General features: G+C 40.1%; 1 protein-coding gene across 1 annotated transcript in view; it reads right to left on the bottom strand.

Moving 5' to 3' along the window:
• PKD1L3 (polycystin 1 like 3, transient receptor potential channel interacting) overlaps window positions 1-16,870 on the bottom strand; it is a 42,722-nt gene that overhangs the window by 12,051 nt on the left and 13,801 nt on the right. Inside the window, exons 12-32 of the mRNA XM_057401945.1 lie at window positions 16,212-16,419; window positions 15,371-15,491; window positions 14,980-15,121; window positions 14,061-14,261; window positions 13,662-13,807; window positions 12,993-13,187; window positions 12,021-12,146; window positions 10,472-10,654; window positions 9,268-9,392; window positions 8,278-8,404; window positions 7,002-7,136; window positions 6,095-6,320; window positions 5,484-5,677; window positions 4,835-5,065; window positions 4,510-4,611; window positions 4,157-4,335; window positions 3,664-3,810; window positions 2,955-3,154; window positions 2,608-2,834; window positions 1,864-2,077; window positions 407-635 (exon numbers count right to left, since the gene is read on the bottom strand). Coding sequence (XP_057257928.1) covers window positions 407-635; window positions 1,864-2,077; window positions 2,608-2,834; window positions 2,955-3,154; window positions 3,664-3,810; window positions 4,157-4,335; window positions 4,510-4,611; window positions 4,835-5,065; window positions 5,484-5,677; window positions 6,095-6,320; window positions 7,002-7,136; window positions 8,278-8,404; window positions 9,268-9,392; window positions 10,472-10,654; window positions 12,021-12,146; window positions 12,993-13,187; window positions 13,662-13,807; window positions 14,061-14,261; window positions 14,980-15,121; window positions 15,371-15,491; window positions 16,212-16,419 — 3,658 coding nt within the window. The remainder of the gene's footprint in view (window positions 1-406; window positions 636-1,863; window positions 2,078-2,607; window positions 2,835-2,954; window positions 3,155-3,663; window positions 3,811-4,156; window positions 4,336-4,509; window positions 4,612-4,834; window positions 5,066-5,483; window positions 5,678-6,094; window positions 6,321-7,001; window positions 7,137-8,277; window positions 8,405-9,267; window positions 9,393-10,471; window positions 10,655-12,020; window positions 12,147-12,992; window positions 13,188-13,661; window positions 13,808-14,060; window positions 14,262-14,979; window positions 15,122-15,370; window positions 15,492-16,211; window positions 16,420-16,870) is intronic.

Below are 16,870 nucleotides of genomic sequence, written 5' to 3'. Positions count from 1 at the left end.
TTAGTGCTATTGTTTTCAATACTTCCAGCTTAATTATTGTATTTCACTGAAATACTTCAGTCTACTTATTAATTTGTCTTTATCCAGACCTTTTAAGAGAGTACAGAGACTTTGGAGCCAGTGATTATCCCAGCCCTTTAGTAGCATTTTATTGTAACATTCCATTTTGGTGGCAAAATGACAAAGAGTGATGATGTGTCATTATTGCTTTTGCGTGCAGTACACAGTGCATTGACATTTCTTTGTTGCTCCTACAATAGTATTATAGTAAAATATGTTTCTACAGCTATAAAAACCGTTTTCTAGCACATATTAAGCAGTAATTGTTTGGGCTCCGTCATCCTGACCAGTTTGGAATTTACGACCTGAATTCACTTATTCTGAGAACGAGAAGAGAACTAGTTACCTCTCACTGATGGATGCTGATGAGCAGATCCTGTTCTCCAGGAGATTCTTCAAGTGCTGAACCTGACAAACAGCTTGTGCGTAACTCTGAGGCATCTGAAATTTATGGGGCCCCAGTAATTCTAGCTCCAGCTCTACATGCTGGAGTTGCATGTACAAGCAGCGATTGTAATCACTAGATTTCAGTCGCTCACACATTCCCTTCTCTGGAGTTGGGCTTCTTGTTTTTTCTGCAGGCCGAAAATTATTTCTTTATATTAAAAGAAAATCAGCATAGCTATTACTAGATTAAAATAACTGTTCAGTACAAAGAGTAGCAGAACTGGAGCTTAAGATTATGAATGTGACAAAGTGAAGAGCAACATTTGAAGGGATATGTAAAAGCAGCTTTAGTAGTAGAGCTTAATTCTTTTCTGCTGGAATGAGCTGGAAGCATTGCCAGAAGGCAACTTGGTTAGACAGAGATCCTAAACCTCAACAGAGAAGTCAGGTAAGATCAATGTTAATTTGTTCATAGTTTACCTGTTCAATTAGTAGCTTGTTATGCTCATTGGAAAAGCCAAACGTGAGTCTTAATGAAATCAGTGGGATTGTTTACTCATATATTGTTGTTTAGTTGAAAATAAATGAATGCCTAACTTAAAAGTCAGATGGAAAGGAACAACAGCACAAGGCCAAGAAGAAAATAAAGGATAGAACAAAAGGACTGGTATTTGTGAATCTTTTTGCTATTGGATACTGATCCTGCTCCCAAGACTGGATGGTGGCTAACATTTAATTCTATAGCATAGGAATGGAGATTTCAGTGTCTACTCAGTTGGGCACTCAGTGGTGCAGCAAAAGGACAAGAGGCAATGGGCACAACTTAAGACATGGGAAATTCTGTCTAAACATAAGGAAAAACTTCCAATATTGTGAGGGCTGTTGGACAGTGGAGTTGGTTGCTCAGAGAATTGGTGAAGTCTTCATCTGTGCAGATCTTAAACATCTGACTGGGTAACCTACTCCAGCTGACCCTGCTCTGAGCAGGATTATGGACTAGACAATCTCCAGAGATCCCTTCCAACCTCAACTACTCTGTGATTCCATATTTGCCTTTGAGTCAGAATGTAAGAAGAACTTGGGTCATGACATCCAGTGATAGCACAAGGGGTAACAGGTTAAAACTTAAACAAGGGGAAGTTTAGATTGGATATAAGGAAGAAGTTCTACACTGTGAGGGTGGTGAGGCACTGGAATGGGTTGCCCAGGGAAGTTGTGAATGCTCCATCCCTGGTGGTGTTCAAGGCCAGGTTGGACAGAGCCTTGGGTGGCATGCTTTAGTGTGAGGTGTCCCTGCCCATGGCAGGGGGGTTGCAACTGAATGATCTTAAAGTCCTTTCCAACCCTAACTATTCTATGATGACCATCATTTTCACTACAAAATTTTCAGTAAGCATGTCGCATTGTGTTGATTACCTTGTATATCCATAGCACCTAATGTGACAATTATAGGGTCATCCTTCTTGCTCTCATCATAAAGCTCTTGCCCAGCTCTGTTCTGCTGGCAGATGATGTCTTCAACCAATGCCAGAAGTGTGTTGATGTTAGTTGATTTTCCAAGATCTGATACTGAAGTGAGAGATGGAGCCTTCAGGGCTTTACAGAGTGAGTTGGCAATTCTTCTTATGTCCTAGAAAAGACAGCAGCAACACAGCAGTAACTCTGGCTGCAGTGACTTAAGCTAATGTGATCTGAAGGCACCACTGGCTGGGAGTTGCACTAATTGCTCAAATCTCCAGAACAGATAGGGATAGCACATCCTACAGAGCTGGATGTGACAGGCAGATTTCAATGAGTTCAGCAGGACAGCATTCAAAAGTACAGCTTGAGGACCTAAGATGAGAAACATGAAGTCTCTGGTACCTTTTATCTCCACTGTCTTGCTTAATGTTTGCTTTAACCCCTGAATGCAATGATGTTGGTTGCATACAATAATTGTGCCAGGGCTGGAACGTAAATAGGCAGATCTTAACAAAGCCGGTGATTCCATGTAGATGGGTAAATGAGTGCTTTGCACCACCAGTGCATAATTGGCTTTTCGCTTCAGACAAACTGAAGATATCTGATGGAAGATTTCTGCTGTTAAACTGGGGATATAGGGTAGTGCATGGCAGCAGAGGGCAGTGCAGGACTCAGTAGGGAGCAGCTACAGTGACTTGCCTTCGTCACGGTCTCTGGAGTGAGTAAGACAGCCTGGGTGACCTGTGGGGTGGAAGGTAGGTTTGGGGACACTCGTCCGTTCTTTCCCGGCTTCTTCTCTCTCCCCTGTGTGGCTGGCCGGGATCGTACGTTCCTGAAGATCTGCACAATGATCAGGTTGATGGGGAACATGAGGAGGGAGCTCTCAAAGCCAATCATCACTTCCTGCCATGTGAACTCGATCTTTCCTGTCAAGATCAAATGGAGGGGATAAGTAAAAATAACCCCAGGACCACTTTGTTCAACTATTCTGCCTCTGAATTCTGCTGCGTCTATTTTCCTGCCCAAGCAATGGTGAGGAGTGTTACCCAAATCCATTTTCTGCTCAGCTGGATCCTTTGGCACTCCCCAGAACATGATGCTGGTCAGCATGGTGCAGAGAAGCAGTGAGAAGCAACATGACACACGTTGGGCTCTTGTGAAGGAGCTGCGTGGGGAGCGGCTGAAAATGGAGTACCAGATGTGTCCGTCTTGGAAACCCTTGGAGGTCTTCATGAAAAACAGATTGCTGGGAAGGAGGAGAGGGAAATGGATACTTAGAAAAGAGGGGAAGAATAATGCAGTAGTTCAGAGTCCTGACCTGTTCATGCTTCTAGACATTATTAGATGAAATAATAACTATCAGAAATTACCAAATATCATGACTGAATTTGTGTTGAATGGTCATAGCTACTTTTGTCATTTCCTTCTGGCCTCAGCATGGAGGGTGAGCTAATTGTGAACAGTTTCTATATAAATTGTTAGGGAAATTACACAGAAGAGAAGATGTTTAGGTTTTTATAGGTCTTGTCAGACTATCCTTTAACATCAACATTTCCAGTGTGGTATTACTGTTAGGGTTACTATTAGACTTACTTAAACATACTTCCTCTTTTCCGTGTCCAGAGCAATTTGAGGGCAATGGAAAGACCTCCCTTGTTTTCATTTTTGTCTAGAGTGTGACCTTTTTTGCATACTTGCTTTTCTAGACTGATTGCTATCAAGAGTAAAAAAAAATGTACATAAAATAGAAGGTACCTGAACTGCTTCATGTCCTGTTCTGTAGCTACCGGGAACACTTTATCTAGGACACATTCACCAATATCAACAGCTAGCCAAGAGTTACAGAGGAAGTACCATTTCTGATCCCATGCCAGATCATGGACCAACACTCGATTCACATACCTGTTGGAAAAAACATACAGGGCACACTTATCTGTAACTGAGTTGCGTGAAATTCAGAACTCAACAGGACTATGGAGGACAAATTCTGGCCTTTGGCTTCTCAGGCTGTGTCTAAACTGTAAGGCACAGAAAGCATTCCATCCTGTTTGGATGCAGGATATGGAAAGCACTCCTGGTCCTGCAGTTTAGCTTATGACTTGACCTGCAAAAATGAGAAACTAACACTTCTTTCCTTTCTAGAACTGTAAAAAGTATAATTATCAAGTGCTAGAGAAGGAAAACTGTTATCATTATAAAAAAATACTTGTGGATCTTTATTTCCCAAGATCTCCAGATCTCCACTTACCAGGATGGACTGTCCCCTGAATTATCATGCCACAATCTAATACTCTGTAGTTCCCCAAGAGGGAAGAAGGTACAGAGTAGGAAAACGTCCACTCCTCCACGTTCAAAGACTGGTGTATCAGGATCAGTTAGATGGTGTGGCTCACTCTCTCCTTCCAGTCCATAGAGGGTAAGAGTCACCTGGAGAATAAGATGGCAAAGTGAGGACTTGCACGTCTGGATCCTATGTATGATTATTCCTCTGTCATGCTCTTCCTGTTTTCATCAAATCTAAGGATTTTGTGGATTAGACATTCCATTTGAGCTGTCCTAAATGAGTGCCTAAACTGTCTTTCCGCACAATGCCATTGATACCTTAGAGGTTGTGGCTGCCCCACGGCGGTGTCCTGTAAAAACTGTCACAAGATAACGATACTGAGCAAAGGGGTCATTGTCTTCCAGTACTGTGATTTTCACCTGCAGAGTGACACAATACAAGTGTTGTGTTAGGTGTTCTGTAAGTATGAATTCCTTTAAGCTGTGGATAGGAGTTTGTCCTCTCATGATCAATGCATATACTTACTAGTAAACAGAATTATAGGGAAGGGAGTAGGACTGGTTGAAGACTTCCTATTAAAACAGGCTAGGCAAAGTAGGAATTGGCCTAAATACATTCAGTCTTTATTAGCTGAAGACTTACTTTGGCATCATCCTGGATGTCTTTCCTTCTAGCCCAAATAACCACAAGCACGTATATCAGAAAGATGCATCCCACGGTTGTCACCACAACAGGGTTGTCCACAAATGTACCAAAAAGCTGTGCAGTTTTGCTAATGTCTATAGCATTGGGTATGACAAAGAAGGAACTCCCGAAGAAGGTCAGATGGTTACAGAGGCACTGTGTGCTTCTAGGATTTGTTTTTGGTCCTACCTAAAAAACAGAAAAAAAATCCTGATTAAGTAGTTACATAACTTACCAAGCAAATGAAAAGACAGTGCTGAGATTGGTAAGTTACTGTGAAGAACTACTATACAGAAAAGAATTGCTTGAGTTCCAATAAGGAATATTAGTTCCAATGTCAGCCAGAAGCAGGCATTATAATATAGTACAACCTTGTCAGAATGGTCCTATTTCTTCTTATATAAGAGCCCATTCCAAGAAATTGAAATAGAAATGTCATTTGGAGCTTAGCCCAGTATGACTAAACTTCTTCAGTTTATTTAAACATCTCAGAATTATCTTTTTTTATGGTGTGAGTTCAGTGCTATCATTTTACTACAAGATGGTGGTTATAATAGCTGGCTTTGAAGAGTATAATATAAACATTGTTTTATATGGGTCTACTTACATGACATCCATAGCTGTTCCAGTCCAACTGGTGCTCATCCCAAAACACACAGCGGGATGCAAAACAAGTGACAGCTATAGTTAGCCTGTCATAGGCTGTGGAATCCATTCCCATATCTTGTAAAACCATGAAATAGTAGGTTCCCTCTCCAAAAATGAGTTCTTCTGGGCTAAGAACCCAGGTGTTTGTCTCACCTTGAACGTAAATATTTTAGTTTCAATGTAAATATAGAAATGCTAAGAAGTAGTATGCAGCTGTATTGCATATAATCAAATAAACAAACTGAAGAAACAGGGATGAAATAATTCTTAGCAACTCATTGTTCAAAGCATCCCACCCTTTGCTTCTGTTAGTGAACTCTAATAGAACATAATACTAGAGACTGGAACCCTGAAGCATGACAGACTGAAACTCCTTTGAGAGGTTTCTTTCCAGTCAGATGCCTGAACTCATGGTCAAGGTTCATTCTCCAAATATATGCATGTGGTGTGAAGTTGTGGATGAGCACTCCCCATACTGACTGTACCTGGCTTGCTATGGGTGGTGAATGCCTTTTGTTTATATGAGCTCAGAATGCACAGTGTCCACGGGTCATTAACAGGTTATCTTACCTCCAGCAGTTTTCTTACAGAACAGATGATTTTTCAAAACGTAGTTAGTTTCATTCGGATGATAAGCATACCCTAAGTAGAGTATTAGTGGAATGTCACGTTCCGATTCCAGGTGGATGACTATCGATGTGTTTTCTGAGGTAACATTGACTTGGAAAGTGCTAAAATTGCCGAGATTTAACAGAATCTTATCTTCCTGAGTTGCTGAAAGCCTTGGTAACATTATCTATTTTAAAACAGAAAGACATAGCTTTAAATACAGCAAAGCATCTTGCTTCTATTATCTGTGAGCACAATAAAGCCACATGCTAGATTATCTTTTTTCATAATATAGGGACAGCATGGCCAGCAGAAATACTGGCTTCAAAGCAATTTTCTCAATACTCTCAGCTAACCTCTGAAAAGTTCATTTGAAACCTGTGTAGACTCATCCCAAAGACTATAATACGTGGTGCATTTCTCAGCTAAAAGCTGAGATTATAACTGAAACACTGACTACATGAAGTGCATATACAAATGATTTGGATGTCAGCTTATACATCAGCTAAGACGTCCAAACACTAGTAATACAAACACATAGTTGCTGGGTAATGAAATAAGGTATTACAGTGTGTTTTGGAATGACTGTAATCTGGACTCTTTTTCTACAACCATTAGCATTCTCATATCCATTTAAATGAAGAATAAGATACCTCCTCTCTAAGACATAGATACCTATTATTTCATTTGTCACATCACACACATCCACTATCACAAATGCAGAGACCAACATCCTGTTATGTGATGTAATGAACACTACCACCATTTGCAGTCATCTCACAGAAGATGATAACACAAATGGGTGTTCATTAACAGAAAAAGGAAAAAATGAAAAAAGAGGGAGAGGAATAGGAAATAGTGCATTTACCTCAATGTTCTCTTTGAGATTGCTGACTGGTATCATCAAGCCATCCAGACTGGTTAGACTTAGACCTCCCACTGTTCCACTAATGTCAAAACTGGTGTCACTGGAGAAAAATGGATTCATGGCAAAGCTCACCATCTGTTAGTAAGACATTGACAGTCAGTTGAGCTGTTGCCCATATTTCTTATATTCACACCTTAAATTGCTGAATAGTGAAAGCTTGAGTTCACATCCAAACACAACCTAAAAGAGGCCTGCATCCAGATTTAAGTAAGAAGTGGCCTTATCTCTAAGGTAGGTTAAACACAAACCTTGAAAGTGATTTTGGTTGTGAAATGTGCTATGTGTACAGCAATGTTTATTGTTGTCCATTCGTTGTCACCCTTTTGCCTTTTAGACACCAGATATCAAAACACAATTGCATAAGCCTTTTTGAATTAACTGCACCAAAGCTAGGCTGTGGCACCCCTCTTGGAATTAGGAACAGAAGTCTGCATCTGCTGTGATAGCAATACGTGGAAGAGTATGTTAAAGTCATTGGTCCAACAATTCAGGAGCCTCTTCTAGTGCTCAGGTGAGTCAATGGATGTGTTTTTCCATTAGTTTCAGTGGGCTCTGGGCATTTTCTAGCACAGCTGAAAAACTTGCAGTGAAAAATATTTTTTTTTGCATGTATTTCCTGAGAGTGTCAGATCGACCAGAGAGGTCTTTAAAAATGTATTATAAAAATATGACAATAATATAAAGTCTATTGCTCTGAGGGGGAAAACACCATCTCCTAATTCAGATGGGGGATGTGTTATTAGCAGGATATTTGCAGAACTTTTGTCTTCTGTAGGATCTGAGTTCCTTAAACTCACCTATTTCTAGCTGGGACGAGACAGGATTGCTGCAGGTTAGTGTTAATGGTGACATGGATTCTGAGCTGTTGTGTCCTCCACAGAGCATGAGATGTAAACAAACAGCAAATAGGTTTATAGGTGTTGATTCATTCCATTGCCTCATCTAGCCATGCAAGTATGAATCATGGGTGTATGTGAGGGGCTGATGGAATGGGGAATTTAAGCTTTTCTCCTTAGCTTGCTGAACCAACCTCATGCAATTAAGCTAAATGAAGTCTTCTTTGACCAAAATTATTTCAAATTACTTTCTTGGCATGACAGGAGGGATGACTTGTGTGTTTGTGTATTTACTGTAAAAGGAGAAAAGATTCTAAAACTGCTAGATTACAAATGTAAGTTGCGTATCATATTGATTCAGACAAAAGCTGTTTACTTGCCCTTATATCCACTGTTTCATCATCAACTCCTGAAACACTGAGAGAGGAAGCAGATGGGAGAGTAAAGCTAGCAGAGCTGGAGTCGGAGATACTAATGGATGTGCGATCCATGTTTTCTGTTTGTAATCTGTACAGTTAGGGTTGGAGGCAAGCAAAACAGAGTAAAAGAAAGAGGAGGCAGAGGGAAGGAACAAACAACAGAAAAGAACGTCAATAGCATGGACTTCATCTCTGGAGGAAAAGCTTTCTAACTCCATGAGTATTACTTAGTTGCAGAACTATTTCTAACTCTGCCAGTAAATGCTTTGTACATTAATCTGTATTCCACACAATGCTACCACAGAAGCATAAGAAAAAAAGATGGAATTGGTTTATCTGTATAGGAGCTTGTACCCAACGATGTGTACTTATGTGAAAGACGTACCTGGTTTCTCTGTGAACGTGCTCTTGATTTAAATATACAGTTAAATGTAGATGGATGAAACCCAGGCTCTAGGGAAACAATTTAGGGATGATTCCAGGGAATGGCAAATGCTTGTCAGGATGCTTTTTTAAATTTTTTTAATTAATTTCTTTTATTTGTTTCTGCCAAGCTGGTTACAATTGTGTATAGCATGTCATTGGAAACTTGGAAAGAAAGAAAGCTTAACTGACATGACATGAATTTTCCACGTAATTTCAAAGGTAAGCGACTACTGCCTCATCCAGGAAATAGTAGTAAATTCTCTACTGGTCAAAGAAGACACAGCTTGAGCATTTTTCTAAGGTGCTGTTATTGAAGCTAATCAGAGTCCAAGCTGTTATTAGTATCAGTAATGACAGCCTCTTTGCACTTTTGTCAAATAAACTACAAAAACATGCTGTTGTCATATAAGTTGTCATTATGCCACATATTTAGTTGGGTAGTTCCATTTAAGGGCAACATAATGAATACTTGGGCAAATTTGATTAACTGGGAGGAGCCTGGGTGGGAGACCCTGTTACTGTTACCTGTGTGTATACATTGTGGCAGAGGGAGTGGTAAGGACTGTTGGTTCACCATCTGGTTCTTTACCCAGCAGAAGGGCACTCTGTAGATTCTCAACTGTATTCAGGAGCTGGTAGGACACTGAAGTCTGGAACAGGATTAGAGGGTAAAACTTGCAACAGAGCTCTTCAGAATCATCAAAAGGCACATTACATCCTTTACATCCTTTAAGGAATAAATACTGATGTTCAGTGTCCTACAAAGCTGGCAAACTTGGTGATGTGCTACTTTAACTCAGAGAAAGTTATTCCAATCAATCAGCAGTTCAATTTCTGTAATTCTTATTAAAACATTGCAGAGAGGAAATAAATATTTTACAGCTTTTACTTTTATGGTCTATTATTTATACCTCTATGCAATGAAATTTGAAGCACTACAAACATGACATCAATTTAATTCAATATATTCTTGTACTTCTGAACACTGATGCCCTTTAGCAGCAAACTTTAGGGTTTAGTTACTTGCAGAAGCAAGAATGCATTGTGTGTTATTAGTGTGTTATCCCAGGGGAGTCTGAACAGTTCATAACCTTTTCTCTCAGGTTAGATTTATTTCATGCCCTACTCCCTTGCAGTGATGATAATTAATAAACTGAAAATTAATAAACTGGACATACCCTAAAGTATGTACAGTCACACAAAGGAAACTGTGACAATTCATGTTTCGATAGGAAAGGATAGGACAAAACAAACATTGCATAATTCTGAGTAGAAAAACAGAGTGGGCTTTCTGGAAAAGTGTAAGCAGCAATCAGAGCTGATTCCAGCTTTGAAGCAGTGGGGCCACTCAGGAATATTGAATACCCTTGGCTTCCCTGAATTATGGGGGGAAAGGAGGGTATAGAAGGAGATCTGAATAACGTCTGTGTGTGCTTGTCATCCATTAGAGATCCTACACTGCTGCTGTGTTCCCTGGTACTCTGTCTTGTTCAGCCTCAAATGTAACAAATCTTAAGAGGCTTCTATCATCTTTGTTAGCAGACCTCGTCTAACAGGTCTAACTAACTGTGGAGTTTTGGCTGTTCCAAGTCCATCATGGTGTGACACCATGAACCCTACCCAGTGCCAATTTAAAAATATGAGAGCCAGCAGACCTCTTACAGACCCTCCAGAGGAAGCGAATGTTCACCCAAACAATCCACTACAACCTGAACCAAAGCAAAATTACCTGTTCTGCCTCTGGCACTGAAGTGTTGAGAGCTCTGGTTCCTACAGAAGCTTTAAGAACATTGCTTACTGCATTAAATAGGTAATCAGCTGCATCTTTTAGCTTCTGATCATCTCTACTGTCCTCTGTGTTTACAGTGAGCAAGGAAGTACTGACAGCTTTTAGGATGTTGCTCGCCTCCACCTGCATGGGAAACAAGGGGAAAAGTTTTATATATGTTGGTGCCGTAAATGACAAAAGCGACACGTGTCATTTACTGAACATTGCAACATAGGTAATCACATTATATTTGTGTCTAATGCTGTTTTTACTATAATTATTTGTGCTGGGGTAATATTCAAACACCAATAAAGATGATATACTAGATGGTACACTAAAACATAACACAGGTGTGAAAAATGCAGCCTGCTTCTACAAGTTTATTCCATAATCAAGATTAATAACATCTGAATGAAGCTTGTGTGTCAAACACTGGGCAAGGATACAGTTTAGATATACAGTAATGTTGTAAATTAGGTTATATTCTTGAGTGGTATGTCCAAAAAATACCACTATAATGTCAAGTGACTGTGTATTTCAATCTCAGTTTTCACAAAACCTATTGGATTAACAGCAAGTAGTACCTTTGGCCTTATGCTGTGCTGAGTGCCAAGGGAGAATAAGTCTTACAGTTTGTATTTGGTGCCTGAATGCAGCCAGTGATTGCTTTGTGATTGTGAAAGCACTGGCCAGCTTTCAGCCCAGGATGGTGAGGGAGCCAAGCAAATTCATTGCTAGCCTGAACATAGCCATTCCCACAGTCTGCAAACATTTAGCAGCCTTACTGTAGGGTGAGTGCTGAATCTGAGCTATGCTCTTGTCTTGCCAAAGTTAACCACATACTGCTGAAATGCTCCCAAGCCATTGTCTGGCTGCAACTGTATAATACATCAGAAATCAGGACAGCTCCTTTTATTGCCAGCGTATTTGTGAAACTTCCCCAGTAACAGTTTGTTCTGTCCTCCCATGTGCTCACTCACTCCTTATGCATAAATAGCATAATCTACTGATAGTGCCATGTTGCCATGACATTCAAGAAATACTTTCATGAGGCTAATCTGAGCATTTGTGCCCAGTTCCCCTGAGTGCTGACAAGTCCCTGTCTCATTGAGAGCTTGCTACATTCATTTCGTGACAGCACATGGATCAGGGACAAATGGATCTGGGAAACTGTAGATAAACACTGCTGGACAGTTTTTCTTCAAGATAAAACATACATCCTAACAAGCCTCTGACTAAGTGAAGATTTCTCTCTTAAAAATGTATCCTAAAATGTAAGATGCTTATACCCTGAATTGTAGAATAAATATCTGAGTAAAAATCTGACTAAATTCACTTACTCTATACAGCAAAAATATATTTCCTTCTGGTCAAAATACACATGCTGGTGCAGTTGAAAAAATGGGTAAGAACAGATAATCGTAAGGCACTGAAACTCTTCCAAGGTCAGCGGGGTGCGATAGAGTCTATACTGTTAGTGTGAGAAGGTATAATACAGATTGCTTCTTACTTGTGCTGAGACAGACAGCTCTTCACTCCTGTAAGTGATTTCTTTCAATACTTCTGACATCTTAAGAGCAGTCTTCATTGATGTCACATTAACAGCAGAGAGAGTTGTCAGCATCAGCCCTCGGAGCTTGGGATGAAAAGACATAATTAGGCAAAAGAATAAGATGCTTATTAGGACTGTACAAATAGTGCTGTACATTGACAGCTAGGCTTGCTGTAAATTATGTGGTAGAGTAAGACTCTACAACAAGGATCATTTGAACTGATACTAGGTCTACTGACAAGATGCCACTTGCCTTAGTAACTGTGTAATCATGAGATTTATGTTACCTTCCAGTACAGAGAATTTATATATTTAACAACCATTAATAGCAAGGAGATTTACTTGTGAGAATTTGTACTAATGTATGTGAATTACTTTATAAATGCCACTTCCAGAGAAACCAGAGCTATGATTGATGTTACTCCAGTAATGAATCATAACTGAAGGATACATTGCATTTCCCTAGATCTTTTAATCTGAAGGACTCAAAGCACTGTACAAATATTAACTGAAGCATAAGCTGGTAGCTTAAATGAACAAACTAAAATTATCTGTCATTTAGTACTTTTGGGGAAAATTAGATAAGATATTTATCCCACAGAAGAGGCCGTTTTATTAATATTTAAATTGTTTGTGGAAAATCAAGTTGATTTTAAGTTTTCAAACACCGTCCAAATTAGTTTACATTAATGAAATAAGAATTGAGAATAAATTATTTTACTGATGGATGATAAGCCAAATTATTTATGGGGGGAAATAGTGAAAAATAGCTGAAACCTGTCCCAAACATTGAGACAGATGCTGGAAACTTGAAACCTCCATTGATTTCAGGTGGTGATATATGAGTTTTTTATTACTTAAGAGCTGTCAAAGAATATGAACAGCCCATTATATCGCACGGTACTGCAAGAAAACAAGTGGCTGGCTGACCTCTTTTCGTGTGTTTGTCTGTAAAGATACGTTAAAGCTTTCCTCTTGGCTCTCCTGGTTAAGGATGGAGGTCACTGACTTATATAGCTGGAAAAGACTCATGCTGTTGTTGCTGTCTTTCAGGATGGTGTTTGCCTTCTCAGATACAATAGCCTGCAGGGTCATGTTCCCATCAATCATATCTGCATGTCCAACCTGTGAAGAAATCGGATACGCTCTTAACATTGCCAGCACTGTTATAATTATCTTTGAACTCCTTTCATGATCATCTTACTGACAGCCTTGCTGGAGTGGAACAGAAAACTTTGTGTTCCCCAGTTTTTAATGGTTTAGTTTTAGTGGTCTGATGAGGATCTCCTTACTTGAGCACTGGGGAAGAAGCAATTTTCTGGGGTCTACATAGAATAGCTCCAGTCTCACTAAATACAGCTTATGCTGCCCAATGTCCAAAGAGATCGTCTTTTAAACTTTATTCTAGAAAAAGGACAGTGGGAGGTTCTTTTGACTACCTTGAGTCCGTAGGGAATACTCTCTGTTAGATAGGAAAATGGTCATTACGGCACATTAAGAAGGAAGTGATATGTATAAAATAGGAATAAGCTCCAAAAGTGAATTGTGGGTTAGGTATCTACTTGAGAGGTCTTGAAATTAAGTTATTCTACTGTGGACCTTCACTGAAGCATTAGTTTGAACTGTATCTCCAAAGACGTTGCTAACAGTAATTGTCAGATGTAAAATGAAATCATTTTCCTCTTCTCCAAGTGGAAGATAAACTGGGAAGAGTTCAGGATCCGGACCACAGTCCAGGAGAGAATCTGAAACAAGAAAGAGGGAGTCACCTACCAGATACCACATATGTTGGTATATTTTTAAACAATATCTCCTGTTTAAAACCAATGTGTCTTTAAACATGGGACTCCCGACATGCTCTATACAGGCCCAACTGAATCATTGTTAGTCTCCCTGGGAGCAGAGCAGCTTGTGCCTTTGCTCTTGTTTGCATCAGTTAACAGAGCTCACTAGGAACAGGGAGAAGCAGTTAGTCAAACAGTTCACCTCAGGACTTACTTGGTTTCAGGTAGAAGCAGTATGTGAGCTGCCTGTTGTGACTAGATTGGCATGAACCTGCCAAGCAAGGAGCACTGCAGGAGACTGTGAACATGGTGAGCACTGATCCCTGCTTGGGAGACACAGTACAAGTGGGGATGTGGGGCGGAGGCACGGTGCTGACAAGGTATGTTTCCTCCCCGTAGCCACGCTGAGTCATTGCTGGGAGTGGAAGGAGCAGAGCGTCAGCAATTGATCTTGCCTCAGCAGCACCGATCTTCAGACATTAATCTAGCCTGCTTAGCAGTGATGCTGTTTGTGCAGGCACCAGGAACATCAGGTGGGCCTAATCAGAAATGAAAACCTGCTACCGAATAAGCCATAAGAGGAAAAGTACTATTAACAGCATAGAGTCACAGGATGGTTTGGGTTGTAAAGGACCTTAAGATCATCAAATTCCAACCCCCTACCATGTGCAGGGATATCTCACCCTAGACCATGTCACCCAAGGCTCTGTGCAGCCTGGCCTTGAACACTGCCAAGGATGGAGCATTTACCACTTCTTTGGGCAACCTGTGCCAGTACCTCACTACCTCACAGTAAAGAACTTTCTCATTATAAACACAGTAGTGTTTGCATTATGAAGCAAAGCTGTATTATTTGTTCAAGCATTTAGCATAGCTTCATTACCACATGGGCCTTAACAAAGTTATTAACAGCTTGGAGTAAGAAAACTGAATTTGTCCTGCTGTGCAATAGCCCTGAACAAACTTAGCTCTTAATTATTTTAAAGAACCCACATATAAAGTAACACCTTTCAACTTGTGGACTAATTTAACTTCATATTCATCAGCAAGGCTCTGTGTGTGTAACATCAGTGTGATGTCACAACAGCAGAGACTATCTCAAAGATAGTCTGAAAAACCCTGCTTGCCCTTACCTGTTACTTTAATCTGAAAAGCTTCTCCCTGTGCCTGCAAGAAGGAGCAGTTTATTCTCAACAAGGATGTGTTGCTTTGAAGCAAATTCAAAGAGTTCTGCCAGAAACCAGTCAGGCCACAGGCTGGAGGGAGGGTCATACGCTGGAAAATCAGAGAGGAAAGAAAACATGACAATAGAGACACTTGCTCTGATTTCTGTTGTGATGTATCAGGAGCAGGGTGGTAGGTGCCCACTGTTATAAACCCTCCCGAACCAGAAACCACCTTGTCTTGGTCTTCACTGTTATTTGCAGAGAATCCATCTGACAACATAACACTCTTATGGCTTTCCCTCAGGATAGATGTTTGTTTTAATGTGCGCAGTATTTCTGGTGAATGGGGTGCTCTCACCTTGGTTTGGAATGTGTTATCTAAATACCAGTTATAATGTATGGCCTGAGAGTCCTTCTGTCCAGAGACACTCAAAACAACGTCCTCACTAACATTCACTGGCTTGCAGTTTGCCTCACACCTGTAAGGAAGTAAGATGGTATTACACGGGGTAACTGTGTGGGATGTCATAGTCTTTGATGCTGATTGGTTTTATGCAAAAGCCCTGCAATACGAGACAAATGACATATGGCTAGCAAATGGTAAAATACTTGATTTTAAAGCAAGAGTTTTAGGAACCTTCATCTCCATTTTCAACATGACTGTGGCCCAGAACCCGCAAACTATTTCACAAAACTGATTCGGGCTCTCAAATGAACCCTGCTTCTGTTTAAGCTCCTTACGTGATTGTTTCAGTAGATCATTGAACTGCCAATGTTCTTAAGCCACTAGACTCTTGAAAAACAGGCTTGAAGAACAGATATTTTTAAGGCAGTAATGTGTATCTGGGTGTCCAGTACAAACATCAGACATACCTTATGGCATTTTTTCCCATTATTTCATTGCGATTTGCATATGGAAATGTCCAACATTGAAAGGAAATAGTGAGGTCAAAAACCCTAAATGATTTTGGGAAGAATATTGTTCAGTTTATAAAAAGATTTTGTTGAGAGATATGGACTGGAAGATGCAGCAAGACCCATTTTGTCTGTAATTTATATGATGATAATCCCTAAAATATGTCTACAACAATAACTACATTATCACTTTATTATTATTGTAATTATTGGTAACAGTGACCTTGCACTACTTTTGTGCAGTAATAATATTAAGCAGTGAATACTTGGGTTTTAAAACAAACCTGATTTCCAGTTGCAGTCCTTGTTTTGCAGTCACATAGAGACATTGCTCATCCTGCCACTCTTCATTGCCATGGTTTTGGACTGTAACTGTGACAGTCACTGCTGATTTTGGAGGAGGGAGGCAGGAAGGTGGGATTTGCACCTCACTTTGATTGGTTAGGATTATCTGTTGCTGCACACATTTGTTCCACGCAGGCCAGCAAGCTCCTGCACAAACATTTCCTTTATAATTAGAATAGGCATAACATCCCAGGTCCCCTATAAAGGACTTCCCTGCCATAGGTTTCAAAGAGATTTATGGAGCAAACAAGTTTCCGAGACGCAGTTTAAAGAGTGGGTAATCAGAGTTCAGAGTGCAGACTGACTCCTTCAAAGTAATACATGCGGTCAGGGATAAATATGGGGGTGGAACACAGATGTCCTGAATCTCAATCAGTTTTCAGCCAGAAAAGTTTTTGTATCATGTTTAATGCTAATTTTTGCTGGTTTATTGAGACACATGTACCTTGGAAATGCCTAACTATGTAAGTCATCTGGGATTAGTTCTTGGCTATGAGGGTGAAGGCTTAGCTCTTGAAAAATGAAACCTTTGGAAAAAAAACAATGAGTATTAATCCATATTATATAGGATAGTTAGTTCAGTGTTAAAACCAGGGTA

Source organism: Pezoporus wallicus, unplaced genomic scaffold, assembly GCF_028554395.1.
Source record: "Pezoporus wallicus isolate ANWC-B61680 ecotype Strahan unplaced genomic scaffold, APGP_CSIRO_Pwel_v1 contig_7835, whole genome shotgun sequence".
Classification (NCBI taxonomy): Eukaryota; Metazoa; Chordata; class Aves; order Psittaciformes; family Psittacidae; genus Pezoporus; species Pezoporus wallicus.
The sequence above is the reverse complement of the archived record's forward strand: the minus strand, read 5'-3'. Positions and strand labels throughout refer to the sequence as shown.